At 69.2% G+C, this 27,210-nt stretch overlaps 3 protein-coding genes across 4 annotated transcripts; 1 reads left to right on the top strand and 2 right to left on the bottom strand.

Moving 5' to 3' along the window:
* Positions 1-1,036: 1,036 nt before the first annotated feature.
* Positions 1,037-9,923, bottom strand: PLEKHH3 (pleckstrin homology, MyTH4 and FERM domain containing H3). Of its 2 annotated transcripts, none has more exons than XM_055697324.1 (13): positions 9,637-9,923; positions 7,309-7,364; positions 6,520-6,608; positions 6,121-6,315; positions 5,763-5,920; positions 5,485-5,608; positions 5,031-5,328; positions 4,716-4,923; positions 4,340-4,476; positions 4,104-4,224; positions 2,158-2,607; positions 1,892-2,083; positions 1,037-1,804 (listed from the first exon to the last, which is right to left on the bottom strand). In XM_055697324.1, the coding sequence occupies exons 1-13, from the start codon at positions 9,784-9,786 to the stop codon at positions 1,622-1,624; spliced, it is 2,361 nt and encodes a 786-aa protein (XP_055553299.1). In that variant the 5' UTR covers positions 9,787-9,923; the 3' UTR covers positions 1,037-1,621. The 2 variants fall into 2 exon arrangements, with proteins under 2 accessions (XP_055553299.1, XP_055553301.1); XM_055697326.1 differs by having other exon boundaries at positions 4,349-4,476.
* A 2,420-nt stretch (positions 9,924-12,343) lies between these two features.
* CCR10 (C-C motif chemokine receptor 10) lies at positions 12,344-16,532 on the bottom strand. Its single transcript, XM_005439508.3, has 2 exons — positions 14,984-16,532; positions 12,344-13,973 (listed from the first exon to the last, which is right to left on the bottom strand). The coding sequence occupies exons 1-2, from the start codon at positions 14,993-14,995 to the stop codon at positions 12,891-12,893; spliced, it is 1,095 nt and encodes a 364-aa protein (XP_005439565.2). The 5' UTR covers positions 14,996-16,532; the 3' UTR covers positions 12,344-12,890.
* A 1,170-nt stretch (positions 16,533-17,702) lies between these two features.
* Positions 17,703-27,084, top strand: CNTNAP1 (contactin associated protein 1). Its single transcript, XM_055697289.1, has 24 exons — positions 17,703-17,849; positions 19,438-19,539; positions 19,784-19,977; positions 20,086-20,233; positions 20,482-20,685; positions 20,755-20,939; positions 21,022-21,165; positions 21,527-21,788; positions 21,868-22,017; positions 22,086-22,257; positions 22,347-22,453; positions 22,558-22,677; positions 22,820-23,023; positions 23,115-23,271; positions 23,392-23,519; positions 23,650-23,817; positions 23,894-24,112; positions 24,190-24,429; positions 24,532-24,768; positions 24,926-25,053; positions 25,191-25,284; positions 25,404-25,637; positions 25,764-25,811; positions 25,898-27,084. Exons 1-24 carry the CDS (start codon positions 17,771-17,773, stop codon positions 26,086-26,088), a joined length of 3,915 nt encoding a protein of 1,304 aa, XP_055553264.1. The 5' UTR covers positions 17,703-17,770; the 3' UTR covers positions 26,089-27,084.
* Positions 27,085-27,210: the final 126 nt, after the last annotated feature.

Below are 27,210 nucleotides of genomic sequence, written 5' to 3'. Positions count from 1 at the left end.
GCCAGGCAGGGAAGCAGCTGGAGATGCTGCCAGGGCCAGTGCTCGCCTTGCCCAGGTGGTCAGCCTGGCTGCGCAGCCATGGCCCAGCAGCATCCCAGCTCGGCGGGAGCACCGAACCGGGGCTGCTCCCCTGCACGTCCCGGTGGTGCGCAGGGCCAGCCCTGCCCCAGCTGGCAGCGTGCTGTCTGGGCCCCGGGCGGTGCTGGGCGCCTGCTTCGGCAGAGCCAGAAATACTGGAAGGACTTGCCGGCACGGCTGACCAGGGACCCGAGCCGGCACCACCCTGCCAGCCCTGCCCGCAAAGCATGTGGTGCCCGCATCGCTGTTTCACAGGGGTGAGGTGCTGCGCAGGAGGGGGGCTCCCGAGGGGCTGGGGGTGCCTGTGCCACGCTGGGCCCGAGGGAGAGGATGGTGTCACGCCAGCACCAGTAAGGATGGGGGCTTGGGGACGGACGGACGCAGAAGCTCTGGTCCTGCCCCATGATAAGTCAGGCTGCAAGGGACGGGGACGTGGGGCAGCACTGGCACCGGCCCAAGCCCAGGGAGCCCAAGGTGAGAATTAGCCTTTTCCTCTGACCCTGTGGCACAGAGCAACAGGCTAAAAATACCGCCCGCCATGGCCGCGCCGAGCTCCCACGCCCTCTTTGGCACCAGCCCCGCAGAGGCACCCGCTGCTGGGGCAGTTCCCCCCGCCCGGGGCGGCCAGTGCCAGGGGGTGCCGGGGAGCCGGCCGCCGAGCTGCCCGCGCTGTTGATGAAATGCCAAAGGGTGCAGCGAGCAGCCCGGCTGCTGGCGCTGGCCGAAGGGCCGAAGGGACGGCGGTCCCTGCCCCCAAGGACACGCTGTGCTGTTCCTCCCTGTCCCGCTGCCTGTCCCAGGCCCCGCTGCACTCGCTGCCCCAGGGATCACACCGTCCCAGCCTCCCACTGCCAGCCTCAGCTCGGGGACAGGAGGCCCAGTTTTTCCTTTGTGCATTTATTTAGAAAAACAAACACCCCCGCCCCCACCCCCCGCCCACCCCCCCCAAGACAGAACCGACACAAACTTTACAGAGGCAACACTGAGGGGCTGAGCCCCAGCCGTACCAGCTGCCACCCCACCGGCCACCCCTGCACCACGAGCCCTGCCACAGGGCCACCGCAAAGCAGCAGGGCTCAGCCACTGGGAGCCCACTGGTCCCCGAAGTGGCTCGGCCAAAAGCCGCCCGCAGCTTTCCAGGAGGGGTGGGCTCAGCGGACGGACGGATGATGGCACAGCACCGCCGCCCGGCTCCCTCTGCCAAGGGTGGCCAGAGCCGGGGCACGGGCAGAGCTGCCAGGCAGCACCAGTGCTGGAGGCGAAGGCACTGGGGTACAGGGGAGCAGGGGACGGGGACAGGCCTGGGGGCATCACCAGGGACCGTGGCACGGCGGCCCCGCTGCCCTCCAGGGAAAGTGCTGGGAGACGTGGGGGGTGCGGGCGTCTCAAAATAAATTAAGGAAATAACTAGAAAAGCAACGGCGGCGTGGGGAGCACGAACCCCATCGCCCTGCTCCAAGGAGCAGCCGGGGGCCAGCACAGACCCGCCGCCCTCCCCGCGCCGGCCGTCAGGAGCACCTGCGTGGCCGTGCCAGCCACCGGGCTAGCTGCCCAAGGAGCCCACCGGTGGCCGGTGCTGCCAGGGCACGGCTGGGGGGCACAGACCCTGGGGCAGCGTGGGGGGGTCCGAGGTGGGGGGGCTGGGGGCCGGCTCCGGGGGCCGGAGCGGCTGTCGGGCGCCTGCGGAGGCGAGGTACGTGTTGAGGAGCTGGGCGATCTCGTCCACCTGTGGGGCAGAGGCGACACGGCGGGGCAGCACACAGCACCCTGCGGCCCCCGGGGAGGGGAGAACGGAGGGCTGGCTGCCTCTTACCTGGGAGGTCTCGAAGAGCAGGTCTCGGTCCTCCACGGAGAGGCGGAAGGTGCTGCTGTCGGAGGCGCCGAAGGAGGAGATGCGGCCGTAGCAGAAGCTGTCCAACGGCTCGGGCTCCCCCGGCTTGTAGAGCGAGACAGCCTTGGCCCCGATGCCCAGCCACAGCCGCTGCGGCCCGGCCCCCACCGGGCTCTGCGGGGAGACGGGGGTCAGGTCCACCCACTGCCAGGGCCCCCCCCCGTCCCCACGCCCCACTGGGGCCTCACCGCGCGCAGGTCGACATCGAAGAGCGTGGAGCCAAAGCCTGGCCACTCCCGCACCAGCGCCACGTAGGCGGCCATGGCCTCGGGCCGGCCCATGCCCTGCAGCAGTTTCCACTTCTCCACGATGGCGGCCATGGTGCTGGCCCCTTCCTCCCGCAGGCGGCCCCGCAGGCGCTGGTCCCGCTCCGCTCGCTGCTTGGCCAGCGCTTGCCCCCAGAGTCCGCCAGCCAGCAGCCCCGCGCGCAGCCGGGCCCCCCGGCACTTGGTGGAGGGCCGGCGGCGGGGGGCTGGCAGGCGGGCGTGCAGCACGTGGGGTGGGAAGAGCTCCTCCAGGCGCGGGAAGGGGGCGTGGGTGGAAAAGTCGCTGTTGAGGCTCTGCAGGCGAAGCGCCGCCAGCGTCTGCAGCGTCTCCTCAGATGTGGGCACGTAGCCCCGCAGCACCATCTCGTGCGCCTGCAGGAAGGCAGCGTGAGCTGGCACAGCATGGCCACCATGGCATGGCCACCGCGGGCAGGGCACAGCACGGCCACCCCAGCATGGCCACCCAGCACGGCACGGCACGGCACAGCAGCCCTGGGATGGCCACCCAGCACGGTACGGCACGGCACAGCAGCCCTGGGATGGCCACCCCAGCATGGCACAGCACGGCCACCCCAGCATGGCCACCCAGCACGGCACGGCACGGCACAGCAGCCCTGGGATGGCCACCCAGCACAGCATGGCACGGCACAGCAGCCCTGGGATGGCCACCCCAGCATGGCACAGCATAGCCACCCCAGCATGGCTGCCCTGGCATGGCACAGCTGCTCTGGCATGGCCACCCCAGCATGGCATGGCTGCCCCAGTACAACATAGCATGGCACAACAGCCCTGGGATGGCCACCCCAGCATGGCACAGCACAGCCACCCCAGCATGGCATGGCCACCCCAGTATGGCATGGCATGGCACAGCAGCCCTGGGATGGCCACCCCAGCATGGCACAGCATAGCCACCCCAGCATGGCTGCCCTGGCATGGCACAGCTGCTCTGGCATGGCCACCCCAGCATGGCATGGCTGCCCCAGTACGACACAGCATGGCACAACAGCCCTGGGATGGCCACCCCAGCATGGCACAGCACAGCCACCCCAGCATGGCATGGCCACCCCAGTATGGCATGGCATGGCACAGCAGCCCTGGGATGGCCACCCCAGCATGGCACAGCATAGCCACCCCAGCATGGCTGCCCTGGCATGGCACAGCTGCTCTGGCATGGCCACCCCAGCATGGCATGGCTGCCCCAGTACGACACAGCATGGCACAACAGCCCTGGGATGGCCACCCCAGCATGGCACAGCACAGCCACCCCAGCATGGCATGGCCACCCCAGTATGGCATGGCATGGCACAGCAGCCCTGGGATGGCCACCCCAGCATGGCACAGCATAGCCACCCCAGCATGGCTGCCCTGGCATGGCACAGCTGCTCTGGCATGGCCACCCCAGCATGGCATGGCTGCCCCAGTACGACACAGCATGGCACAACAGCCCTGGGATGGCCACCCCAGCATGGCACAGCATGGCCACCCTGGGCAGGGCCCAGCACAGCTGTCCCAGCATGGCATGGCATGGCTGCCCTGGCATGGCACAGCTGCTCTGGCATGGCCACCCAGCACGGCACGGCACGGCACAGCAGCCCTGGGATGGCCACCCCAGCATGGCACAGCATGGCCACCCCAGCATGGCTGCCCTGGCATGGCACAGCTGCTCTGGCATGGCCACCCCAGCATGGCATGGCCACCCCAGTATGGCACAGCATGGCACAGCAGGTCTGGGATGGCCACCCCAGCACAGCACAGCATGGCCACCCTGGGCAGGGCACAGCATGGCTGCCCCAGCATGGCATGACCACCCCAGTATGGCACAGCATGGCACAGCAGCCCTGGCACGGCCACCCTGGCATGGCTCTCACCTGCTCAAAGAGGAGGGCGAACTCCAGGCTGTCGCGCGGCACGCTGTCCGTGTCCAGGAAGCCGTAGTGCTTGAAGCAGAGCCGGCACGGCGGGTCCTGCTCCCGCTCCTCCCCGGCCAGGCTGTGGCAGAAGGTGCCGACCCCATCAGCGTGGGGGCAGGCACCCCCACACCGTCCCCTCCCACCCGTGGCCCCCCCGCCCCGCTCCCCCGTAGGCAGAAGAGTGGGACATTTACTTTTCAAACCTGGTGAGGACGTCAGCCAGCAGCGTGGTGCTGCCCACGGGCTGCTCCCGCCGCCGGGACTGCTCGTAGAGTGCGAAGAGGTTGGGGCTCTGGGACAGCCCCAGGCGTGACACCAGCTCCTGGGCCACCTGGGGCGAGACAAAGGCAACCAACGGTGACTGCGCGTCCCTGGCTGCGGCACTCAGGGCTGCAAAGGGACACAGACGGGTCACGGTGGGCAAAGGCAGGTGGCCCCCAGCCCCTCTCCATCGCAGCCCAGCTGGGAGAGACCCACAGGAGCCCCTCACCTCCCATGGCATGCTGCCCACCCAGCCCTGCGTGCCGACATGTCCCAAGCCCCCTGCCCGGTGCGGACGCGGCCCCTCACCTCCTCGGCCGTGGTGTGGGAGCTGATGGCCACGCTGCAGGCGGGTGCCCCCGGGCAGTGCACGGTGCAGATCATCTCCTGCCGCTGCATTAGCACCAGGATCTCCTCCAGGGAGGGCACACATTCCCGCCCCTTCGTCTTCCCCAGCGCCTCCCGGATGAAGCAGGCGTACTTGGCCATCTCCGAGCCAGGGAACCGGCTTTCTGTCCTGCAAGAGATGCCAGGGGGGTCACAGTGGCACCAAACCAATGGGGGCCCCGGCACCCGGCAAGCTCCTGCCCGCAGCTGGCACCCGGCAGCTCCGCAGGCACTCGCCTGTCCAGGTGGAAGTGCAGGAAGCGCAGGACGGGCAGGGAGGGCAGGAAGGTGCAGCTCATGCAGGTGAGCAGCTGCCAGTAGTGCAGGTCACCCTGCCCGCCCGGCGCCGGCGGCTCCGTGGTCTGCTTCACCAGCTGGCAGTAGATCTCGTCCACCAGCGGCGGCAGGTCCAGGCAGGTCTGCAGGACGCCCTGCATCAGCGGCACCGGGTCCCGCTCCGACTCCAGCTGCTGCAGCGAGTTGAAGAGCTTCACGGCCTCATCACGCAGCGTGGTGTAGCTGCGGGGGCTGGGGGCTGGGGGAGGGGATGGGGGGAGGTTAACAGCCCCACGGGCTTCCCCAGGCCCTGCCCCACCAGCACCCAGGCACCGGTACCCGCACCCAGGGCCAGAGAGGGCACGGGACCATCGCTCCTGCCAGCCCAGGGCATGGGAGCCGGCTCTGTGCTCACCGCTTTGGTCCAGGCTGCCATAGGGGAAGGGCAGCAGGGGAGCGTAGAGGGGGCTGCTGGTGTAGCGCAAGATGGGGTTGCAGCGGTAGATCTGCTCCAGGACCTCGGGGCTGCCGCAGTGCTCCTGGGAGGGTAAGGCAATGGCAGCAGCTGCAGACGAGCTGCCCACCGAGCGCCTAGCATGGGCACCCACCACCCCAGGGCATGCGAGACCCTGGCTGTCCATCCCAGCCCTGCCGACAGCTGCAGGCGCGGGCAGCTCCATGCCACCGGCTCACCTCGACGTCGCGCATGAGCAGCTGGGTGGGCGTCTGGACGGGTGCTTTGCTGTCAATGACCTTCCGCACCGCGCACACCCAGTGCACGGCCTCGTTCAGGTGCTCCGTGTACAGGCGGTAGCAATGCTTCCTCCCGAACACCGTCACACTCCAGTAGCCTGCGAGGGACACAACAGCTCACCCGCTGCACACCAGCACCCTCACCCCAGGGTCCCCTGCCCCAGCCGGGCCGGCTCGATGCCCCGGGGCTCAGCGCTGCCTCTCCTCTGGGCAATGGAGGCTGCCAGGGCTGGGAGAGCGATGCGGGGCATGAGGGGCTGCGAAGGCGCAGCCCAACCGACGGGCACGGGCACCTTACCCGTCTCCTTGTAGGTCTGCTTGTCTGGCCAGAGCACGGAGCAGAGGCTGGTGAGCACGAGGGAGCCCAGCCGCCGGGCCCCCTTCTCGTTGCTGCTGTAGTAGTCCAAGGAGTCGGGCGTCAGCACAAACCAGTATTTCCGAGGCCGGATCCAGGGGGTCTTCATGCCGCCCCGCACCTCCCGCTGCAGCCAGCCTGGGAAGGGGAACCCTCAGCCTCTGCCGTCGACACCATCTGTCCCACCGGTTCCCCGGCACAGGGCAGGGTCTTCCTGGCACCAGCCCAGCTGGTGCTCCCTGTCCCTCTGGGACAGGATCCGGCCACAGCTGGGGCACGATCCTGCCAGCCCCGACTACCCCGGAGGCAGAGGCCCCTGTGCCGCAGCTCGGCTGTGCCCACCTTTCACAAGAGCGTCGGGGTCATCCTCCACTGGCCCGGGCCCCTTCTCAATGATGAGGCTGCGCATCTCCTCCGCGACAAGCAGGGACCTGGGGACAACACGGGGCTGAGCCCAGGTGCCCACGGGTGCCTCCCACGGCCCCCAGGCAGGGAGCCAGCCCAGGGCCTGGGGTGAGCCAAGTCCCGAGGGGCTCTGGGCACCCCGCAACCCCGTGGTGGGAACGCAGCAGAGCCATCGGGTGCAGATGACCCTGGCTAAAAATAAGCTGTTTGCAGTCACGGCCCTGCCAAGGAATTCGGAAAATGAACAACCAGGAAGGAATGTTGGCAGCGGCGTCGGCACTGGGAGGACGGGGAGTGAACAGGAGCAGGCCCCTGTGCCCCGGCATCCCATCTCCCTGGGCACATGCCACCCCAGGGCACAGCCTCCACCAGTGGACGTGGCCCAGCAGAGCCTCCAGCCCAGCGGAGCCTCCAAGCGCAGGAGGAGCCACGCGTGGCCTCCATTGGCTAAGCCCGCGGCAGCCAAGCCATCTGGCATGGCAGAGAAATGGAGACGTGCCCGAGGATGCACCAGGGATGGGGATGGAGCACGGCAGTCCCGGCTCTGCTGTCCTCTGCTCTAGCTGATAGACTGGCACAGCGTGGTGTTGTCCCCATGGGCAGGACAGTGCAGTGCACATTGGTACCAGCACACCCTCCCACGGCACGCCAGGTCCCCCGCTCCTACAGCACCACACGAGGGAGGTGACGGGATGCCCGGCGTGCTGGAGGCAGGGGGTCACTCACCGCTCCGAGCCACTGCTGCTGCGGGTGGGCTGGCTTAGGCTCACCTCCAGGGACCCCTGGGGAGGAAGGAGACGTCTCAACCTCATGGTCACCACCTGGCACCCCCAAATATCCCCCCACTGACTGCTTGCCAGCCCAGCTCTGGGCCCAGAGGGACTGGCTTGCATCCTGCTGCCGCAGAGCAGGGAGCCCCAGTGCCCCCAGGGGAGTCGGGGATGCAGCTGGGGCACCCTGGGGGCGCGGGGGCAGCCGGCGGGCGTGCTGGCTGCGTGTCCTCGGCTGCCCTGGCAGGCTGAATACCGTGCAGAATTGCACAAGGTCAGTGCTGAGTAATACGCTTACGGCACAAAGTCCCATTGTGATGGGGCTGCTGACTTCCTGCCCGCGGCGGTGGGACGCGGCACAGGGAAGTCCCTGGCTCCACAGTGGGACCAGGGGCCGGTTCCTCCTTGTGCAGCACAACTTGACGTGGACGGTGCCGCTCACGTGATGACCCCGTCACACGTGCCGGAGCACGAGGCAGAGCCCAGGCACGGGCAGGCACCGGAGCAGGCAGGGTGCCCCAGCAGGTGTGCGGGGATGCGGCAGCACCAGTGGATGCTGTGCTGGGAGATGCACGGGCACTCCTGCCAGCTGCAGCCCGACGGGGCAGCCGGAGGCACGACAGGCCGGAGCGCGCCACGAAACGCCAAGAAAAAGAGACGGCTGCTAAAAATAGTGGCGGGGAGGGGGGAGCCGCTGCAGGTATGGCTGAGCTGCAGGGCAAGACCGGGTGCTGCTGACCCGTGGCATTAAGGGCACCTGTCGCACAGCACCAGCGCCTGTGCACGGGGCCAGCTCCTCCAGCGACTGTCCCACTGCCAGGGAGGGCTCCGCACGCTCCTGCACGGCTGCAGGCACGGAGATGGTGCCCGGCTCCTCATCTGCGGGAGGAGGAGGTGGCGGTGGTGGCCGGCTCCTTCTCATGGATATAAATAAACAGAGAGGAGTCGCGGCGGCACGGCTGGAGTGGCTGCTCCCACGCTCCGAGGAAGGGGCGGCCGGAGCTGTGGGTTTCCGAGGATCCCCGGCCGCAGCCAAGGGCTCCCTGGGGAGCTGGCGTCACAGCCGCCCACGCCAGCCCAGACCTCCGGAGCCAGCGCAGCCCATGGGATGCGGGAAGCCCAAAGATGGCTCCTGCCATTGCCATGCCCTTGGCACTGCCACCAGGCACCCAGAGGGCCCAGCTCCAGCCCTGCTGCTGTGCCCGCTGCCCGCCACCCCGCAGGGCTGGCACCGCTGGGGAAGGGGACCCGCTGCCAGGGTACAGCCGGTGCGGGGGGCTCAGGGCTGCCCCCAGGCCTGCGCAGCCAGCCCAGCCCAGCGGTGGCAAAGCCGTGCCACAGACCCCACGGCGGGCTGGGGGAGAGGGGTTGCAGCAAGCGGGACTGGGCTGTCACCGCTCCCCACGTCCTTTCCAGGCAGGGCTGCACCCCGCGGCCGCGGGAGGCAGCAGCGACAGACAGGAGGAACCCCTGGGAGCCGGGGCTCCCCCCGTCACCCCATGTTATCAGCCAGCCCCCACGCAGCCCAGCCGGAGGAAGCGCCGGTTTCCGCTGCTCCGCTTCCCTAAACAGAGGAAGCAGCCGGAGCGGGGAGATCCAGGCCTGCTCCCCGCAGACGGCACATGCTCCCGGGGCGCTGCGTGCTGGGAACAGCCCCGGCATGCTCCGGCAGGTCTGTGCACAGACACAGCCGGGCCCGAGGATCCCATCCCGCGGGGACCCGTCCCGTGGGGACCTGTCCCGTGGGGACCCCCAGCACCCTGGCCACCCTGACCTCGGCAGCAGCACAGGGCAGGCACGGCCGCAGTGGGCACGGGTGCTGGCAGCCCGGCGGGCTCTGCCCCGAGGAGCAGGCAGGGGCAGGACGGTGCGGGCAGCACAGCACCGCGGCCCACCGGCCTGGCAGCGCCCTGGCTCCCCCTGCGCCCCGACCCCCGACGGGCGCCCGCATCCCGCCGCTGCAGCACCAGCCAGAGCCCCGTGCCGGGATCCAGCCCTGCAGCCCCGGCTCTGCCCCGGTGCGCTCCGGGACCCCCAGTGCCTGCCCTGGGGCAGCGGCTCCCTCGAACCCCGTGAGCCGACCCCCCTGCCCCGCGCCCCCACCGAGGGCAGCCCGGGCGGCGGGACCGGCGGAGATGTGCCCAGGTTGGCGGCGGCCGCGCTCGCTGGGGCGGCGGGGACCGGGCCGGGCAGAGCCGTGCGCCCCGGGCGGGAGGAGCCGCGCACCGCCGGTCCCGCCGCGGCCCCGGTGCCCGTCCCGGTGCCCGTCCCGGTGCCGGCCCACCTGGTCTCCCTGGGCGCGCAGCTCGAAGGACGCCTCCTCCTCCTCGGCCTCGCCGTCCGCCTCCCGGTCCGCCTCGCCGTAGTCCCGCCGCAGCAGCGTGAAGCCCTGCCGGCAGCACAGCAGCCACCACAGCCCGCCCGGGAACGGCATCGTCCCGCCGCCACCGGGACGGGACGCGACGGCACCGGGACGCGACGGGACCGGCCCGCCGCCCGCCCGCGCCGCGCACCGGCCGCCGCCGCCGCCGCCGGGACCGGCCCCGCCGCCGTCGCCGCCGCCCCGGGCGGGCCTGACCGGGCGCGTCACCGGCCCCCGCCAATCGCCGCGCGCGGCCCGGGGCGGAGCCAGCGCGGCCGGGGCGGCGGGGCCGCCGCTTGCGTCATCTGCCGGGCGGGGGCGCGCGCTGGACGGGGGGAGCTCCGGGGGTGCGCACGGCCGGGCTGCGGCGGCGGGGCCGGGGCTCCCGGTACTACCGCCGGTACGGTGCACCGGGCACCACCTTGCAGCCGGCACCGGCACCGGGCACTGGCCCTGCGCCAAGGAGACCGCGCCAGTCCCGGCACCCCGGGGCTTCACGGGCCGCGGCGTTGAGCTGCCCCGCGGCACCGGCACCATGTGCTGCCCCGGCCCCACCGCAGCACCAACACCCGTCCCGGGAAGGCGGCTCAACCCGGTGCGGTGCCGGTGGGCAGCCCCACGGGTGGCTGGTGCGGGCGGGAGGGCACCGTGCTTTGTCCCGCCGGCCCCGTGGCACCTTCCCTCGAGAGGAGCCGGTGGCGGGGGCTGGCGGTGGGGTCACACCCTGTGCCATGGTGAAGCATCGAGGCTCAGCCTAGCCCAGGGCCCTGCCGAGTGGCAGCGGGGCTGCGGCACTCTGGTGCCATGGGTGCTGTGGCAGCGGCCGGGTCCTGGCCCCGCTGCTGGAGCCCCAGCAGGGGTTAAACCACATCAGGCAGAGCTCTGGCTTCGCTACAGCTGTTGGGTCAACACCGCCTCTGGGAGCCTGTGGTGCTGGGATGCGCGGGCCGGCGGTGCGGGCTGCCAGCTCTCCTCCCACACAGCCAGCACCGGGCCTGAGCCCCCAGCCTGGGGCTGCCGCAGCACCGGGCACCGGGGCAGAGCCCACCGGCCGTGCAAGGGACAGAGCCAGCTCAGGGCTGGGCGATGCGGGGAGATGGCAGCATGGCAGTGGGGCAGCAATGGGCACGGCTGTGGGGCCGATGCCAGCAGTGCCGTGGGGCTGGCGTGGGAAGGGAGCAGGGCTGCCAGAGGCTGCAGGCTGGGCCGGGAGCGGGGGCAGCCGCGCTGCTGCGCCAGGTGCTGCCTGAATCCCGAGCAGGGTCAGCAGAGGGCTGCGGGGGCCAGGGGCCCATCACCGAGGCTCTGCGGCTGCTGAGTCAGCGGTAACCACTTTCAGGCCCAGCAGTAGGTGAAGGGGCTGGGATGGCTTCTCCCAGTCGGAGCACAGGGTAATCCCGCGCGGGAGCCTGCGGGCGGGCAGGAACAGCCTCCAGCCCCAGCAGGACCGGGAGGTGCTTCCCTGCATGCCCAGCTCCGCTGCAGAGACCCTGCAAAAGGCTGCAGCACAGACGGGCCCCGTCACCCTCCCGATGCCCCGGAGTGCTGCAGCCCGGCTGGTCGGGGCTGCCAGGTGGCCCCAGGCGTTGCTGGCACTGGCCCTGTGCCGCTCGGCGTGGTGCCAGCCCTGCGGGACGAGGGCACCCGGGCTGTGCCAGCCCCAGCCGCAGCACCCTGGCCCCGCAGGCGGTGGGAGCCACGGGGCTGGGATGTGCTGGGGCAGAGGAGCTCATGGGGAAGTGAGGAGGGGAAAGTCCCTCTGGCCTCTCTGCGCCCCCCCTGCCCCAGGAGGGGGTTTCCAGCTGGACCCAGGGCAGGTTTTCCGGGGGGGGCCGGGGGGGCCTCTGCTGTTCCCAGCCCGGGGACCCCCAGTCCCTCCAGCCCCCTGCCTGCGGGGATGGTGGCATGGGCTCTGCTACCACCCCGGCCAGGGGCTGGGCTGCCCTGGGGGGTGACACCCGCTCCTGCCCACCAGCTACCTCCTCTGATTGCCTGGCCCGGACACCCCACCCCACCCCACCCCCACCCCGGGGCCACCATGGATCCGGTCCCTGGGCCCCCACCCGCTCCCCCGGAGCCCCCACTCCCCGGCCTGGCCATTTTGGCCCCAGCCGCTCCCTGCCCACTCCCCGGCTCGGGGAGCTGCGGGTCCGGGGGAGCCCGGGCAGGGGCCACGGGTGTAGGCAGGGGACAGGCAGGGCGCACGCAGGGCTCAAGTAGGATGCAGGCAGGGGACACGCAGGGCACACGCAGGATGCAGGCAGGGAGCATGCAGGGAGCGGGCAGGGGACAGGCAGGGCCCAGGCAGGGGACAGGCAGGGCGCAGGCAGGGTGCAGGCAGGGGACAGTCAGGGAACGCCGATGTTCTGCTGCCGCCTGCCGGCATTCCCCGGCCAGCGCCGGTGGGCACGGGCGGCTGCGGGGCTGCTCCCCGCTCCCGGCCCCGGCCCCGGCTCAGCAACCCCCCCGGGGCAGCCCCACCCCTCACGGAGACGGCACTCGCCCACCGGGACTCGACCGGGGTTTATTGTGAGGGTGGGAACCAGCTGCCCCCCCGGGCCCCCCTGTGTGCATCCATCATCCTGAGCCCCCCGGCACTGCACAGCCCCCCACAGCATGCCTGACATTGCACAGCTCCCCTGGAACACATGTGACATTACGTGGTCCCCTGCAGCACATGTGACATCGCATGCCCCCCCAGAGCACACGTGACATTGTACAGCTCCCCCAGAGCACGTGTGACACTGTGTGGTCCCCCTCAGAGTGTGCATGACATTGCATGGTCCCCTGGAGCACATGTGACATTGCATTGTGTCCCCCCCAGAGTACGCACAACATTGCATGGTCCCCTGGAGCACGTTGACATTGTATGGCCCCCCTGAGCACATGTGACATTGCATGGTCCCCTGCAGCACATGTGACATAGCAGAGTCCCCACGGCCCAGCGGTTCGCCAGGCAGCAGAGGTGCTTGCAGGGCGCACGGGCGCTGCGGGGCTGCTCTTCCCTCTGTCCACGCGTGTGCAGGCACCATGCAGGTTGTCCGGTGCTGCCCCTGCCAGGCTGCTCTGCCAGGGCCCAGGGCAGGTCTGTGCATGAGCGAGGCTCTCCCTGGGGAGCCATGGAGGGGCCGAGCCCCAGGGTGCTTGTCCTTGCCCCGGCCATGGGCACCGTGTCCCTATATCATGTCCTGGAAGGTGGAGAGCGATGCCCGTCGGCGGGGACTGGGGCAGCTAGAGCAGCGCGGGTCGAGGGGCCCCACGCAGCCGGCATCACTGGCCAACAGCCACAGCTCCTGGCGGAACCGCTGGCCCAGGAAAGCGTAGAGCAGCGGGTTGAGGCAGCAGCGCAGGTATGCCAGCCCCCCGGTGACCAGCAGCGCCATGTCCTTGCGGCGGCTCTGGGCACAGGTCACCTCCCAGCTGGCCAGAAGCTCGGCTGCATCCAGCAGCACCATCAGGCTGTGGGGCAGCTGCAGGGCCACGAACACCAGCACGAGGGCCAGCAGCACCCGCAGTGCCCGGTGGGGCTGGGCACCGCGGGCCGCCAGCAGCGTCCGGGCCACGGCTGCGTAGCAGCTCACCATCACCAGGAAAGGCACCACGAAGCCCAGCACGACCTGCACCAGGTTGGTGGCCCCCCGGGCTGCCCGCGAGACTGCAGGGGGGAAGACGATGCGGCAGACGTGGAGGTCCTGGTGCTGCTCCGCTCGGCCGTAGATGAACTGGGGCAGTGCCAGCAGCGTGGCCAGCAGCCAGGCCAGCCCCGCCGTCAGCCAGCCGTGGCGGCGAGCCCGTGGGCGCAGGCGGCAGGCAGCTGGCACCCGCACGATGGCCACGTAGCGGTCCACGCTGATGCAGGTGAGGAAGAGGAAGCCGCTGTAGAAGTTGAGGGCGTAGAGGCCCTGCAGTGCCTTGCAGGCAGCTGTGCCTGGGGACCAGCCCTGCAGCGTGTTGATGATGGCAAAAGGCAACGTCAGGAGCAGCAGAAAGTCAGACAGGGCAAGGTGCAGGAGGCAGACGTCGGTGATGCTGTGTGCCCGGTGATAACGGATGTGCGTGAGCAGCACGAGTCCGTTCCCAACCATGCCCAGCAGCGAAAGCAGCAGGTAGACAGTAGGCTGGTAGGTGCGGGCTAAGTCCTGCACTGCCTGCTTCTCGCAGAGCTCGGGCAGCATGCCGTCCTCCCACAAGTACCCGTCCTCCCAGGGGTAGAAGTCGGTGGTGGTGATCAGGTCTGCTGAGGTGGGGCTGGGGGTCACCTGCATGGAGGGAGGCTGAGTCAGGGATGCTCAGAGGCAGCAGCCCAGCTGCAGGGTGCAACACACTGCACCCAGGGCAGCCCTCCTCCACCCAGCCCTACCACGCGGAGCCCAAGTGTGCCGTGGCCCCTGGTCCTGTGCTCGGGATGGTTTCTGTCTCACACCCACCCCAAGGCAGCAGAGGTTTGCTGTGCTCAGTCATTGTGAGAGCAACCACGCGCTTCCCGAGCAGCCGCCTGCAGCGCAGAGCTGGTGGCGAGACGTGACCCCAGCCACGGCATCCCAGCACAGCACCCTGTCCCACGAACTAACTGTGCACCCACTGCAGGGGAGCTTCTCCTGACGTCCTCTGGGGCTCAGCACCCAGCCCATGGCCCTGGTCGCTCTGTCCATCTGGCCCTTGGGGCTCCATGCCAGCATCTCCAGGTGGGAGCTTTGCGCAGGGAGTGTACAGGGACCTGCCTAAAGGACCCCCCACCCCACCCCCCCGGGGACCCCAGTGCTGGCACAACCCCACACTGCCCAATCCTGTTCCCAGCCAGGGAGGTCCCGCAGCATCCTGCTGCTGTGCACAGGTTGCAGGCAGCTGTGCACGGTGCTCGGTGCTCACAGCTCCCAGCCTCTCAGCCCTGCTCCAGGGCAGAAGCGACCCCGCTGCCACAGAGGCCAGGATGCAGCACGTTTCTGATTCAGAGCAGCCTCACAACAGCAGTTGTGCTCTGGCTCCCATCAGCGAGCCCAGACCTGATCCCCAAACCTGCTCTGGGACCACAGGTGGGCTCTGACCCCAGCGCCAGGGCAGGCTGACTCCCTAGCAGCTCCCCCAGCCCCTTCCCTGCTTTGGACCCCAGGGACCTGGAGCACCAGGTGTTGCCTGACGTTCCCTGGGGCTTTGCCTTTCAGTCCAAACCCACATGGCTCACAAGAGAACGGATTAAAAGCAACAAGAAAAGCCAGTGAGGGGGTCCCCGCCTGGCCCCCAGCGAACCCCTCACGCTGCAGCTGCTCACCTGCTCCTGCATCACGCCACAGGACCTTTCCCCCTGGCCGGTGAGTCTGGAGCCGTCGGCGTCTCAGCGTTCTGCAACCTGTGGTTTGACCACGTGCCACTCCCGATACCGAGAGCGGTGGAGAGCACAAACCCAGCCCCGGGGAGGAAGGCGAGGAGGCAGATGCGACCCCACTCCAGAGCCCATCCTGCATCTTTTACTTTGTGGCTAGCATCTGTGTGCCGGGGACAGAAATAGCAGCTCTGCTCAGCCCCTGTCACGCGAGGCTGGGGAACAAACCTGGGAGTCCCCGATCGGGGGAAGCAGGGTCTGGTCAAGGGCACACAGCACGTGCAGGAGACCCCAGCCCACCCCGGGGCTGTTTGCGACTCCTGCCCCACAGGGGCAGCCCCTGCTGGGCTGGAGGGGAGGCTGGAGCGAACGGGGCCAAGGAGCAGAGCGTGGGCTGCTGTGGGCTGGCACAGAGCCGGCACAGGCAGGAACGCTGCTCTGATGGGACAAGCAGAGCCGAATCCAGTCCAGGAACAGTTCGTCCTGATGGGAAATGTGGTGGTTCCAGGAACTGGGGCAGCTGCTGGTGTAGGGCGTCCCCCTTGGTCGGGGGTCTCAGCTCTGCTCCATGCCCCCACACCCCCTCGGCGCTGGGCAGGCGCGTTGCTGGTTGTTGACAACAAAATTCCCCAACTCCTCATTAAGGGGCAGATTAGTTCCTGTGGGGCAGAGGCCCTACTTTACTTCTCCCCAGGGGGAAGCAAACTGATCCCCAGCTTTAATGGGCTTTGAGCCCTTTGCTGCGGTAATCCCTCAATCCCCCTTTCTTCCCGCTACAGCTGTCTGCTGTGGTTTATCCCAGCTCTGCCCTCGGCCCTCCCGCTGCCTCCAGCTGGGCGTGGGGAGCGGGCAGGATTCCTGCCAGCCCCAGGAGCTCACTGCCAGGGCTCAGGGTACAGCGGGGCCACGGAGCTGCTGTGCCCCGGCTGGAGGGCGGCTGGGCAGAGGCAGCCCAGCCCCTGGGCCCTGGGGTGCTCCCAAGGCTCTTTGCTGGAGGGTCTGTCCCCCTCCCCTGCTCCTCCTACAGTGCAAGGATGCTGGCTGCAGACCTCCACTCTGTGGTGGCTCTGGGGGTGCCATCCTGCACCCTGCATCCGGGGGGAAGGGCAGGGAGGAGGGTCCTGGGGCAAATGCTGCCCTGCAGCCAGCTGTGTGTGCAGAGCAGGGACCCTGCGTGCCCCTGCCAGGGCCACCACAGACCTGACCCAGCACAGGGATGGGATGTGGGGTTGTGGTTAGAGCAGCAGCACCTCTGGGGTGTCAGGATGAGGCCAGGTGTGGCTGTCTGTCCTGGGGCTGGACCCACAGGCACTGCGAGGGTCTGGGGGACAGGAGGGTCTGCCACAGGGCTCCAGCTCCCAGTAGCAGAGCTCATGGTGTGCCGCTGGCTGCCACCTGGCCCCACTGCACCTGGGGCTTTCTGTTCCCCCTTTCGCTCACCAGCCCCAGGCTTGGCTCTGCCTGCGCAGGAAGCCACCCCGGCACCCGCTGCCCGCAGGTGACAGCCACGCTGCCCTGCCCAGCGGCAGCCAGGTGCCCACCACAGTGCTGCTGGGCCTGGTGGGCAGCACCCTCGTGCCAGCAGCGCGGAGCTGCCTGCACCCAGCACCCAGAGCCTGCTTGGACCCAGTGGCCCCCGGTGCATCCCCATCCCTTGGGGCTGGGTTGGGGGTGCTGCACTGGGCTCTTGGGAGCGCGGGACCCCCTGCAGAGCCGGGGAGACACAGGGACCTCCGTGGTCTGTGGGGCAGGCAGCATATGTAGGCCATGCAGCTGCCAGCCCCCCGCCAGCGCCTCCAGGAGTGTCTGGAGATGTTTGCAAAAAGCCACAGGCTAAATCCCGTCTTCTGCACCACTGGAGAGACAGGCGACCCCAAAACCTGCAGGCCTTAATCTGCAGCTTGATTACAAACTGGCACCACATCTGCTGCGGGAGGGCTGGTGGGCATCACTCCAATCCTCCCCCACCGTGGGCGCTGAGCTGGGGCTGCGGGAGGCTGGGGCTGTGGGGCGCTGGGGCTGCAGGGGTCCGGAGCTATGGGGGGCTGGGGCTGTGGGTGTCCAGGGCTGTGGGGCTGCAGGGCTTTGGGGGTCCGGGGCTGTGGGAGGCTTGGGGCTGCGGGGAGCTGGGGCTGTGGGAGGCAGGGGTTGTGGGGCGCTGGGGCTGCGGGGGGCTGGGGCAGTGGGGGTCCAGGGCTGTGGGTTTGCAGGGCTGTGGGAGTCCGGGGCTGCAGGGAGCTGGGGCTGCCGGTCCCAGCGGGGCTCAGGGCAGGGCTGGACTCAGCGAGGGCCGGGGGCTACGCGGGGACCGGTAATGCCCGGGGAGCTCCGTGCACGGCCCCGCTTACCCGCTCCACGCCCCGCGCTGCCCGTGCCCCGCTCTGCCCAGGCTCCCCGAGTCCCCGAGCCCACGAGCCGTGGCCCGGCTGCAGCCCCGGGCAGCCGGTACCCCGCGCTGCTCCGGGACGGGGCAGCGGTACCGAGGACCGGGGGAACCGGGTGTCGGCGGGAGCATCCCCCGAGGGCGCGGCCGCGGGGGCGACGCCGAGAGGGGCCCCGGGGCTCTGCGCTACGCCCAGCCCGGCCCCCGCGCCCCCCCGCCGGTCCCGGGGCCGCCCCCCTCCCCCCGCCGCCCCCGCCCCCCCCCCGCCCCGTGGGCGGAGCCGCCGGCCCCGCTCCGCCGCGCGGCTGCAGCACCGGGAGCGGCGGCGCCCAGGGCGCTCGGTGCGCTCCAGCATGGGCGCTCGCCGCCTCCTCGGGCTTCTGCTCGCCGCCTGCGCCGGCCTCCTGTGCCCCGGCCCCCGCTGCCTCGCACGTAAGTGGGGCCGCAGCCCCGGGAGCGGCCGCTCCGCAATGCGGGACCGCACCCGCCGCCCGGCCCCGCACCCCCGCCGCCCCGGCCCGCCCGAGCAGCCCCCGCAGCCCTCCCCCCGCAGTTCTCCCCAGCATCACCCGTTCTCCCCCGGGCACCCCATGGCATCCCCCGCCGTCCCGCTCCGCGTCGTCCCCAAGGTCACCGCCGGACACGGGCGGCCGCCCCCCCACCCCCCACCCCCCGCGCACTGCCCGAGGCCGTCCCGCCGCAGCCCCCCCGCCCCCCGCCGTCGGCACCGCACCCGCCCCGAGCCTCCGGGGGCACCCGGGATGCCCGGGGATGCCCGGGTTGCCCCGGGCATCCGCCCCGCTCCGCCGCATCCCCGGCCCGCTGCGGCCCCGTGTCCGTACCGGGGAGGGGGCCCCCCAGCCCCCCCAGCTCGGCCCCGTGTCGGAGCATCCCGGCGGGGGCGGGGGGCGGCCCCGCGGGACCCGGCCGGGCTCCGTCAGAACCTCGGCCAGCGCCGCCGAGGGGCTGCACCGGGCCGGTCCCGTCCGCGGGGAGGGTGGGGCTGGGGGGCGGCTGCTCAGGCCCGGGGGCTGGCAGGGCCCTGGCCTCACCGAGCAGCCCCCTGCGGCCCCTCTGAGCCGAGGGCCTTGGCCTTGGCCCCTTCCCCCAGGCCGCAGTGGCCCGGGGACCCGCTGGCTGCGGGGGATAGAGGTGGGGGTGATGGAGGCGGCGGGGGACATGCAGGCAGGGGGTGATGGAGATGGGGCGATGGAGGCACGGGATGATGGAGGCGGGGGACCATGCAGGCAGGGGATGATGGAGGCACGGGATGATGGAGGCGGGGGACCATGCAGGCAGGGGATGATGGAGACGGGGGCGATAGAGGCACGGGATGATGCAGGCAGGGGTGATGCAGCACGGACGCAGCGCGGCTGCCCTTGGCCCTGCAGTCGGGGCTGGGGGTGCAGCAAACCCGCCCGGGCCCTGCCCGGCCCCGCCGGGGGGGCCCTGCGAGGGGCGAGGGACCTCGGCCCCGCCAGAGCATCCTCTGCAGGTGCCGCGAGGGTTTGCACGGGGACCCCCCGGTCTCCCACGCGGGACCGTGCCCCGGTGGGGTGGGGCGGGGCGGGGCGGGGGGGTCCCGGTGCCCACGTCAGTGCGGAGGCGGCGGGCGCCGGGGCCCGCAGAGGTGTGTCAGCTCCGCTGCAGTGGGAGGGGAGAGCGGGAGCCGGACCCGCCGCGCCACCAGCCCACGGAGCCACGGGGTCCCCGGAGCCCCCAGAGCCCATGGGGTCCCTGGAGCCTGCAGGGTCCCCGGAGTCCCCAGAGCCCCCAGCACCTGCAGGGTCCCTGGAGCCCCCAGAGCCCGTGGGATCCCCAGAGCCCCCAGAGCTTGCAGGGTCCCTGGAGCCCACAGAGCCCGTGGGGTCCCCTGAGCCCCCAGGGTCTGTGGGGTCCACAGGGTCCCCAGACCCGGCAAAGCCTGCAGGGTCTGCAGGGCTGAGCTGGGGGAGCTGCTGCAGGGACACCACCCAGTTCAGTGCCCCGAGCCCAGCCCCCCACCCTGCTCTCTCTGCAGGACCCTGCTACGATGAGCTTGTTGCTCCCCTCTACTCCTCATCCATCGGTGCCTCCTCCAGATACAACATCTTCTACTCGTCCAGCTTTGCCCGGCTGCACAGTGAGTCCCCCCGTGGGACTGGGGTGCAAGTGGGGTGGGGGACAGTGGGCAGGGGCTGTTCCCGGTAAAGTCTTGCCTTGCGCAGGGCTGAGGGGTCCTTGGGTGCCCACCACAGAGCCCTCAGCATCCCCCAGGGGTGGGGGAGAGCCCCGCAGCCCTCCAGCTCCCACCTGTAGTCAGCTGGGAGCTGCGGGGTGTCAGGCTGTGGGACCAGCTGAGCCGCCCCCCCCCCCCGCCCCCACAGGCACCAGCGGCTGGTCCCCCGACCCCCGTGACAAGCAGCCCTGGCTCCAGATCGACCTGATGCAAAAGCACCGGATCAATGCGGTGGCCACGCAGGGGACCTTCAACACCTACGACTGGCTGACGCGCTACATCGTGCTCTACGGAGACCACCCCACCAGCTGGAAACCCTTCTTCCAGCAGGGCAGCAACTGGGTAAGGGGGAGCCCGGGGGCCCCTAGGGGAGGGGGTCCCCTGGGGGGAGTGGACACCCCCCCCCCAGCCCGGAGCAAGGAGGTGCTGATGGCGGCCCTTCATCCCCAGACATTCTTTGGGAACGTGAATGAGAGCGGGGTGGTGCGGCACGACCTGCACTACCCCATCCTCGCGCGCTACATCCGCATCATCCCGGTGGCCTGGAACCCACGCGGGAAGATCGGGCTGCGCCTGGGCCTCTACGGCTGCCCTTACCGTGAGTACCCGGGCCGGGGGCTCTGGCAGCCCCACACAGGGTGGCACCCTGGCCCAGCCACCCACGTGGCAGGGGACCAGCCCCTGGGTCCAGCACACCCGGAAAACCCTTTCCCAGAGGGGATTGTGTCCGAGAGGTCTGCAGTCGTTAGCTCTGGCACAAACCATAGCTGAAAGGAGCGCTCCCTGCACCGGGTGGTCAGCTGCTGTGGGCAGTGACGTGGCTGGGGGCCGCTCTGCTCTCCCCAGGGTCCCATGTGCTCTACTTCGATGGGGATGATGCCATCTCCTACCGCTTCCGGGCCAAGAAGATCAGCACCCTCCAGGATGACATCTCCTTCAACTTCAAGACGCTGGAGCAGGACGGGGTGCTGATGCATGGGGAGGGCTCGCAGGGTGACTACATCACGGTGGAGCTCAAGCAAGCCCGGCTCTTCCTGCACATCAGCTTAGGTGAGGCAGGGCTGAGGGGTGGGGGGCTGGAGGGCTGGGGGGCTGCCAGCTGAGGTTGCCCCTCCCCAGGCAGCAGCCCGCTGCACGCCAGCGAGGGCCACACTACGGTGGAGGTGGGCAGCCTCCTGGATGACCAGCACTGGCACTCCCTGCACATCGAGCGCTACGGCCACCACGTCAACCTGACGCTGGATGGAGAGGTCAAGCGCTTCCGCTGCCACGGCACCTTCGACCAGCTGGACCTTGACACCGAGGTGGGTGCTGCTGGGGGAGCTGCTGGGATGCTGACCCACGGTGTCCCCTGGCGAAGGGCTGAGCCCTCCCTGTGCCTCCCAGCTCTTCTTCGGGGGGGTGATCGACCAGGACAAGCAGCACCTCACCTACCGGCAAAACTTCCGCGGCTGCGTGGAGAACATCATCTTCAATGGGGTCAACATCGCTGACCTGGCCCGGCACCGGAGACACAACATCCGCTTTGAGGTCCAGCCCTGGGGGATCTGTTGTGCGAACACAACACCCCTTTTCTGGAGGAGGGCCAGGTCCCCAGCCCCGCTGCGGGGTGACCCCTTGGGCCAGGTCCCCAGCCGTGCTGCGGGGTGACCCCTTCCCCGGGGCCAGGTCCCCAGCCCGGCTGCGGGGTGACGTGAGGCCAGGCAGTGGCCATGCTCAGCCATGCGATGCTGCATTGACTGCATGAGGTCGTCCATGGCCCGGGGCACCTGCCCGGCACTGCCAGGCAGCGGGGTTGAGCGGGGACAATCAGGGCCAGGGCTGTGGGGATGGGGGGGCTCCCTGCCACGGGAGCGTCCCCTTCCTCACTGCCTCCCGTGGTCACCCCCAGGGCAGCGTAGGCCACTACTGCCAGGACCAGCTGAACAACCCCATCACCTTTGCTGGCATCAACAACTACGTGCGGGTGCCAGGGATCCCGCGGAGGAACCGCCTGTCCGTCAGCTTCCGCTTTCGCTCCTGGGACACTGCCGGGCTCCTGCTTTACACCAGCTTTGCTGACCGCCTGGGCTCCCTGGAGGTGGTGCTGAGCGAGGGGCAGATCAACGTCTCCATCGCCCAGCCTGGCAAGAAGAAGCTGGAGTTTGCCGCAGGTGGGCTGGGAAGCCGGCGTGGGGCTGGAGGCCGGCCTGGCAGCGGTGCGTCCCCATGCACCCTCTTCTCCCCACGCAGGGCATCGCCTGAATGATGGCTTCTGGCACTCGGTGCAGCTGGTGGCACGGGACGGCTCGGCTGTGGTGACCATCGACGATGACGATGGCGCTGAGTTTCGAGTGGCGCACCCCTTCCAGCTCCGCACCGGCAGCCAGTACTTCTTTGGAGGTGGGCGGCGGGGCGGGGGGCAGGGGCGATGGGTGCCTGGGGGCCGCTCACCCCACTGTGCCTTGCAGGCTGCCCCAAGCCGGCCTCGGTCACCGGCTGCCGGTCGAACCAGACAGCCTTCCACGGCTGCCTGCAGATGCTGAACGTGGACATGCAGCCTGTGGACGTGGAGCTGCTGGTGCGGCACCGGCTGGCACAGTACTTCAACGTGTTCTTCAACGTCTGCGGCATCACGGACAGGTATCAGTTGGGATGGGGGTGCTGGCTGGGAGCAGGTGAGGGCTGGGGGGCTGCGCTGGTGCCAGGACAGGAGCCCTCTGTGCTCTCAGGTGCACCCCCAACCTGTGTGAGCACGACAGCCGCTGCATCCAGTCCTGGGATGACTTCATGTGCATCTGCGACCTGACGGGGTACAAGGGGGAGACCTGCCACAAATGTGAGCCTGGGACCTCGTGGTTGGGGGCACTATGGGCACCTGCGACCCCTCCTGCTGCCCAGTGCCCCCCCTGCGCTGACCCCAGCCCCATTTCCTTCTTCCAGCCCTTTACAAGGAGTCATGTGATGCTTACCGGGTCAGTGGGAAAACCTCGGGGAACTATACCATCGACCCGGATGGCAGTGGGCCGCTCAAGCCCTTCACAGTGTACTGTGATATCCGAGGTGAGGGCAGCGGGAGGGCATGGGGGTCCCCCTGCCCGGTGCCCCCAGGGACCAGCCTCTGCCTGTGTAGCAGTGCCAGAGCAGGATGGAGGGAGCAGGGGTGTCCCCGGGGGCCAGTCCTAACAGCCCCCTGCCTCTGCAGAGGACCGAGCATGGACCATCATCCGGCACAACCGCCACTATGCCACACGGGTGACGGGCTCCAGCGTGGACCAGCCCTACCTGGGGGCCGTGGAGTACTGGAACGCCTCCTGGGCCGAGGTCTCAGCGCTGGCAAATGCCTCCGAGTACTGTGAGCAGCGCATCGAGCTCCACTGCTACAGCTCCCGCCTGCTCAACACCCCCTGTGAGTGCCAGGGGGAGCGGGGCCGTGCCGTGGGGCCGTGCCGTGGGTCCATGCTGTGGGACCATGTCCTCACCCTCCCCTGTGCTCGCAGCCGGGCTGCCCTTCAGCTTCTGGATGGGCCGAAACAACGAGCGGCACTACTACTGGGGGGGCTCGCGGCCGGGCATCCAGCGCTGCGCCTGCGGGTTGGACAAGAACTGCGCCGACCCCAAGTACTTCTGCAACTGCGATGCTGACCACGCGCTGTGGTGAGCCGGGGGGGGCTGCAGGCACGAGGAGGCAGGCTCCAGGGGGGGTCAGGCGGGGGTGCAGGCTGGCAAAGAGGCAGAAGCCCCTCCCGGCTCCTGCAATGCATATGCCATTTGCAGGAGGACAGACAAGGGTCTGCTGACCTTCGTGGACCACCTGCCCGTCACCCAGGTGGTGGTCGGAGACACCAACCGCTCTGGCTCTGAAGCCCAGTTTCTGCTGGGGCCTCTGAGGTGCTATGGAGACCGTGAGTGACCGGACCCACAGAGGGTCCCCTGCCTGCAGAGGGCCCGTGCCTGTGGGGGTCCATGTCCGTGGGGTCCTCTGCCTGCTGGGGGTTCATGCCCATCCCTCACTGCCCCTCCTGCTCCCCGCAGGCAACACCTGGAACACCATCTCCTTCAACAGGGGTGCAGCCCTGCTCTTCCCCACCTTCCAGGCCAACCACAGCCTCGACATCTCCTTCTACTTCAAGACCACTGCCCTGTCCGGTGTCTTCCTGGAGAACCCCGGCACCCGAAACTACATCCGCATCGAGCTCAACAGTACGGGCGGGCAGGGAGAGCGGGGGCGTGGGGGGCAGCGGGGCTGGGGGCTCCTCCCGACACCATGTCCCTGCAGCCACCAAGGATGTGGTGTTTGCCTACGACATCGGGAATGGGGACGAGAACCTGACGGTACGGTCAACGGTGCCCTGGAACGATGACGAGTGGCACCAGGTGAAGGCTGAGCTCAACGTCAAGCTGGCACGGCTGCGGGTGGACAAGCTGCCCTGGGTGGTGCGGCCAGCCCCCCCCCAGAGCTTCGTCCGCCTGGACTTTGACAGACCCCTCTACGTCGGTGAGAGCCCCCAGCCGTGTCCCAGTGTCCCCATGTCCCCTTGTGCCGCAGGGCGCTGAGTCTTGGCCCCGCTGCAGGCGCCGCGGAGCACAAGATGCGCCCGTTCCTGGGGTGCCTGCGGGCGTTGCGGATGAATGGGGTGACACTCAACCTGGAGGGCAAAGCCAACGAGACGGAGGGCGTGCGGGTCAACTGCACCGGCCACTGCCAGAACCCGCCGGTGCCCTGCCAGAACAGCGGGCTCTGCGTCGAGCGCTACAGCCACTACAGCTGCAACTGCAGCGTCTCTGCCTTCACCGGGCCCTTCTGCAACCACGGTGAGGGGCTGCACCCACCCAAACCGAGCCTGGGGACCTTCCCCAGCATTGGGGTGGGGGAGAGGAGCCGGCGGTCCCGTCACCCTGTGGGTCCCCCCGCAGACATCGGCGGCTACTTCGAGGAGGGCACCTGGGTGAGGTACAACATCCTGCCAGTGTCACTCTACGCCGCCCGCGAGTTCGCCAGCATCATCAGCAGCCCCTGGCAGCCCCTGCCTGGCTACAACCTCACCAGCGAGGAGGTCAGCTTCAGCTTCAGCACCACCTCGGCACCTGCCGTGCTGCTCTACGTCAGCTCCTTCGTCAAGGACTACATGGCCGTGCTTATCAAGGATGACGGTGAGGACAGGGCTCCCTGCCCTGGGGATCACCCAGAGCCTCCCCAAGCGCTGCGTGGGACCCTCCTCCCCCTCAATGCCAGTCACCAGCCCTACGGAGGGGCTGGACTCGCCTGCTGGGAGCCCTTGCACCGCTGACGGCCCTGCTCTGCTCGCAGGGAGCCTGCAACTGCGCTACCAGCTGGGCACCAGCCCCTACGTCTTCGCCCTCACCACCAAGCCGGTGACGGACGGGAGACCCCACCGTGTCAACATCACCCGCCTGCACCGCACGCTGTACACCCAGGTATGGGGCGAGGGCACCCACCCCGCTGGCATCTGGGGGGCTGCGGGGCTGGGGGCCAGGCTGGGAGGGGGCATGGGCAGGGAGGCAGGAGGCAGAGGAGGCTCAGCGGGCACTGACGCCGTGTGCCTGCCCCCCAGGTGGACTATCTCCCCGTCATGGAGCAGCAGTTCACCCTGTTCGTGGACAGCAAACTGGACTCACCTAAAAACCTGTACCTGGGGCGCGTGATGGGTGAGCTGGGTCCTGCCCTCGGCTGCCCCCTCCCACGCTGGGATCTCTGGGGTCTCCTCTGCCCAGCACAGTCCTTGCCCTTCGCAGGGGATGAGCCTTCTCCTTCTGTGCCCCCGCAGAGACTGGTGTGATTGACCCCGAGATCCAACGCTACAACACGCCCGGCTTCTCAGGCTGCCTCTCGGGGGTGAAGTTTAACAGCCTCGTCCCCCTCAAAGCCATCTTCCACCCCACCAGTGTCATGCGGCCCTACAGCATCCGGGGGGAGCTGGTGGAGTCCAGCTGTGCCTCCATGCTCCCCCTCACCACCATCCTCATCCCTCCTGAGATGGACCCCTGGTACATGGGCACAGGTAGGTGCCATGGTGGGACCCCCATGGGGAGGGAGCCCCCGCCGGCAAGCATCAGCTGCAGAGGGGATGCTCCAGGACAAGACCCCGCTGTAGCCCAGTCTCAGCCACCCCACTCCATCTCTGCAGAGTTCCCCCATGTGCACGACGATGGCTGGATTGGGATCATCATCGGGTGTAAGTGGAGTGCCCGGCCAGTGTCCCCCCGCCTCTGCCCTGCCCCTGTGTCCCCCCAGCCCCTCAACACTGCCTCTCCCCCGCAGTTGTGATCTTCCTGCTCCTGCTGCTCGGGGCGCTGCTGGTGCTGCTGTACTTCTACTACCACCGCTACAAGGGCTCCTACCACACCAACGAGCCCAAGGCCATCCAGGACTATGGCAGCGCTGCCAAACCGCTGTCGGTGCGCAAGGACCAGAACCTGCCCCAGATCCTGGAGGAGGCAAAAGGGGACTAGCGGGGCCGGGGGGTGGGACGCGCTTGCAGCCCCCGCAGCCCTGGCAGCCGCCCGGGGACGAGCGAGCGTTGCGGGACCAAAGGGCCAAGCACACCTGAACTGCCAACACCCACCTCCGGGCCGTTCCGGACCGCACCGACCGCCAGCTCCTCCGCACGGCCACCACCGACCCGGCCCCGGAGCACGGCCGCGACCCACCAAGCCCCAGCCCCGCTGGCCCCGGGCACACCGGCAGCCCCCCACGCCGGAGGCAGGCTGCTGCCTCCCACCAGCTGCCAAATCCTGCCCTGCCTCCGGCCGGGAGCTCTGGGGCTGGGCAGCCCACCCCGGCTCCCGCTGCCCCGTTAGCGATGCCCGCGCGTAGATTTACCCGCTGCTTTGCTCGCTTAGCCAGAGCCACGAAGGAAGCCACGCGACCCCCAGCCTCGGGGCACAGCCCGGGGCGCGCCGAGCAATACCCTGCCCATGCGGGCGACGGCTGCCACGCATGACGCCACTGCACTTTGCCGAGATGCTGCTTTCATACGATCAGGTACAGATCCTTTCTACCATTTTTGTTGCTGGATATTCTACTACACTCTGATTTTTTTATTCTATCGGTTTGTATAAAAAACCAAACGGAAGCTCCTGTCGGGTGTCATGTTCCGCGCGTCATGGTACGTGGTCTGTAGTTTGCTACTTCTCTGTACGAAGCGCCGGTCCTGCCGATTACTTCCAGCCCAGGGAAAGCTCCTGTTCACTTGCTGTATTGTGGTAAGGCAACGTTACAGAAATGCATTTATCTACCCAAAGGCCTAGCTCCACTGGGCACTTTATTTTTCAAAACCCCGTTTTGTTGAATGAGATGTGAAGATACTCAAATAAAGGCAGAATGACGGCGTTTGACACTCCCCAGCCTTGGCTTCGGCAGCCTGGGCACACAGGGGCAGCAGCTCCTCTGTCCCCACCGTGGCTCAGCCTGTACCTGGGGGAGGAACCAGCCCGGACAACCGCAATTCCCCCTCCCGGAGCAGGATGCAGAGCGCCAGGGCTGGATGGATGCTGTGCAGCCCGCTGCTACGCTCATACCCACACAGGCACGTCCTGCCCTCCCCAGCACCTCCCAGGCCTGAGCTGGTGGGG

This window comes from Falco cherrug, chromosome 20 (assembly GCF_023634085.1).
Source record: "Falco cherrug isolate bFalChe1 chromosome 20, bFalChe1.pri, whole genome shotgun sequence".
Classification (NCBI taxonomy): domain Eukaryota; kingdom Metazoa; phylum Chordata; class Aves; order Falconiformes; family Falconidae; genus Falco; species Falco cherrug.
Note: the sequence above shows the minus strand (reverse complement) of the source record. Positions and strands in the feature narration are given on the sequence as shown.

What these genes read in the sequence shown, in the direction of transcription:
- CNTNAP1 (XM_055697289.1), top strand. Translation starts at nt 17,771, where the DNA reads ATGGGCGCTCGCCGCCTCCTCGGGCTTCTGCTCGCCGCCTGCGCCGGC. An exon ending in CAGCTTTGCCCGGCTGCACA is followed by an intron (nt 19,540 to 19,783) that starts GTGAGTCCCCCC and finishes CCGCCCCCACAG; the next exon opens with GCACCAGCGGCTGGTCCCCC. An exon ending in GTCTGCGGCATCACGGACAG is followed by an intron (nt 22,258 to 22,346) that starts GTATCAGTTGGG and finishes CTGTGCTCTCAG; the next exon opens with GTGCACCCCCAACCTGTGTG.
- PLEKHH3 (XM_055697324.1), bottom strand. Translation starts at nt 9,786, where the DNA reads ATGCCGTTCCCGGGCGGGCTGTGGTGGCTGCTGTGCTGCCGGCAGGGC. An exon ending in CCCCGACGCTCTTGTGAAAG is followed by an intron (nt 6,316 to 6,519) that starts GTGGGCACAGCC and finishes TCCCCTTCCCAG; the next exon opens with GCTGGCTGCAGCGGGAGGTG. An exon ending in GTCCTCACCAGGTTTGAAAA is followed by an intron (nt 4,225 to 4,339) that starts GTAAATGTCCCA and finishes CTTCTGCCACAG; the next exon opens with CCTGGCCGGGGAGGAGCGGG.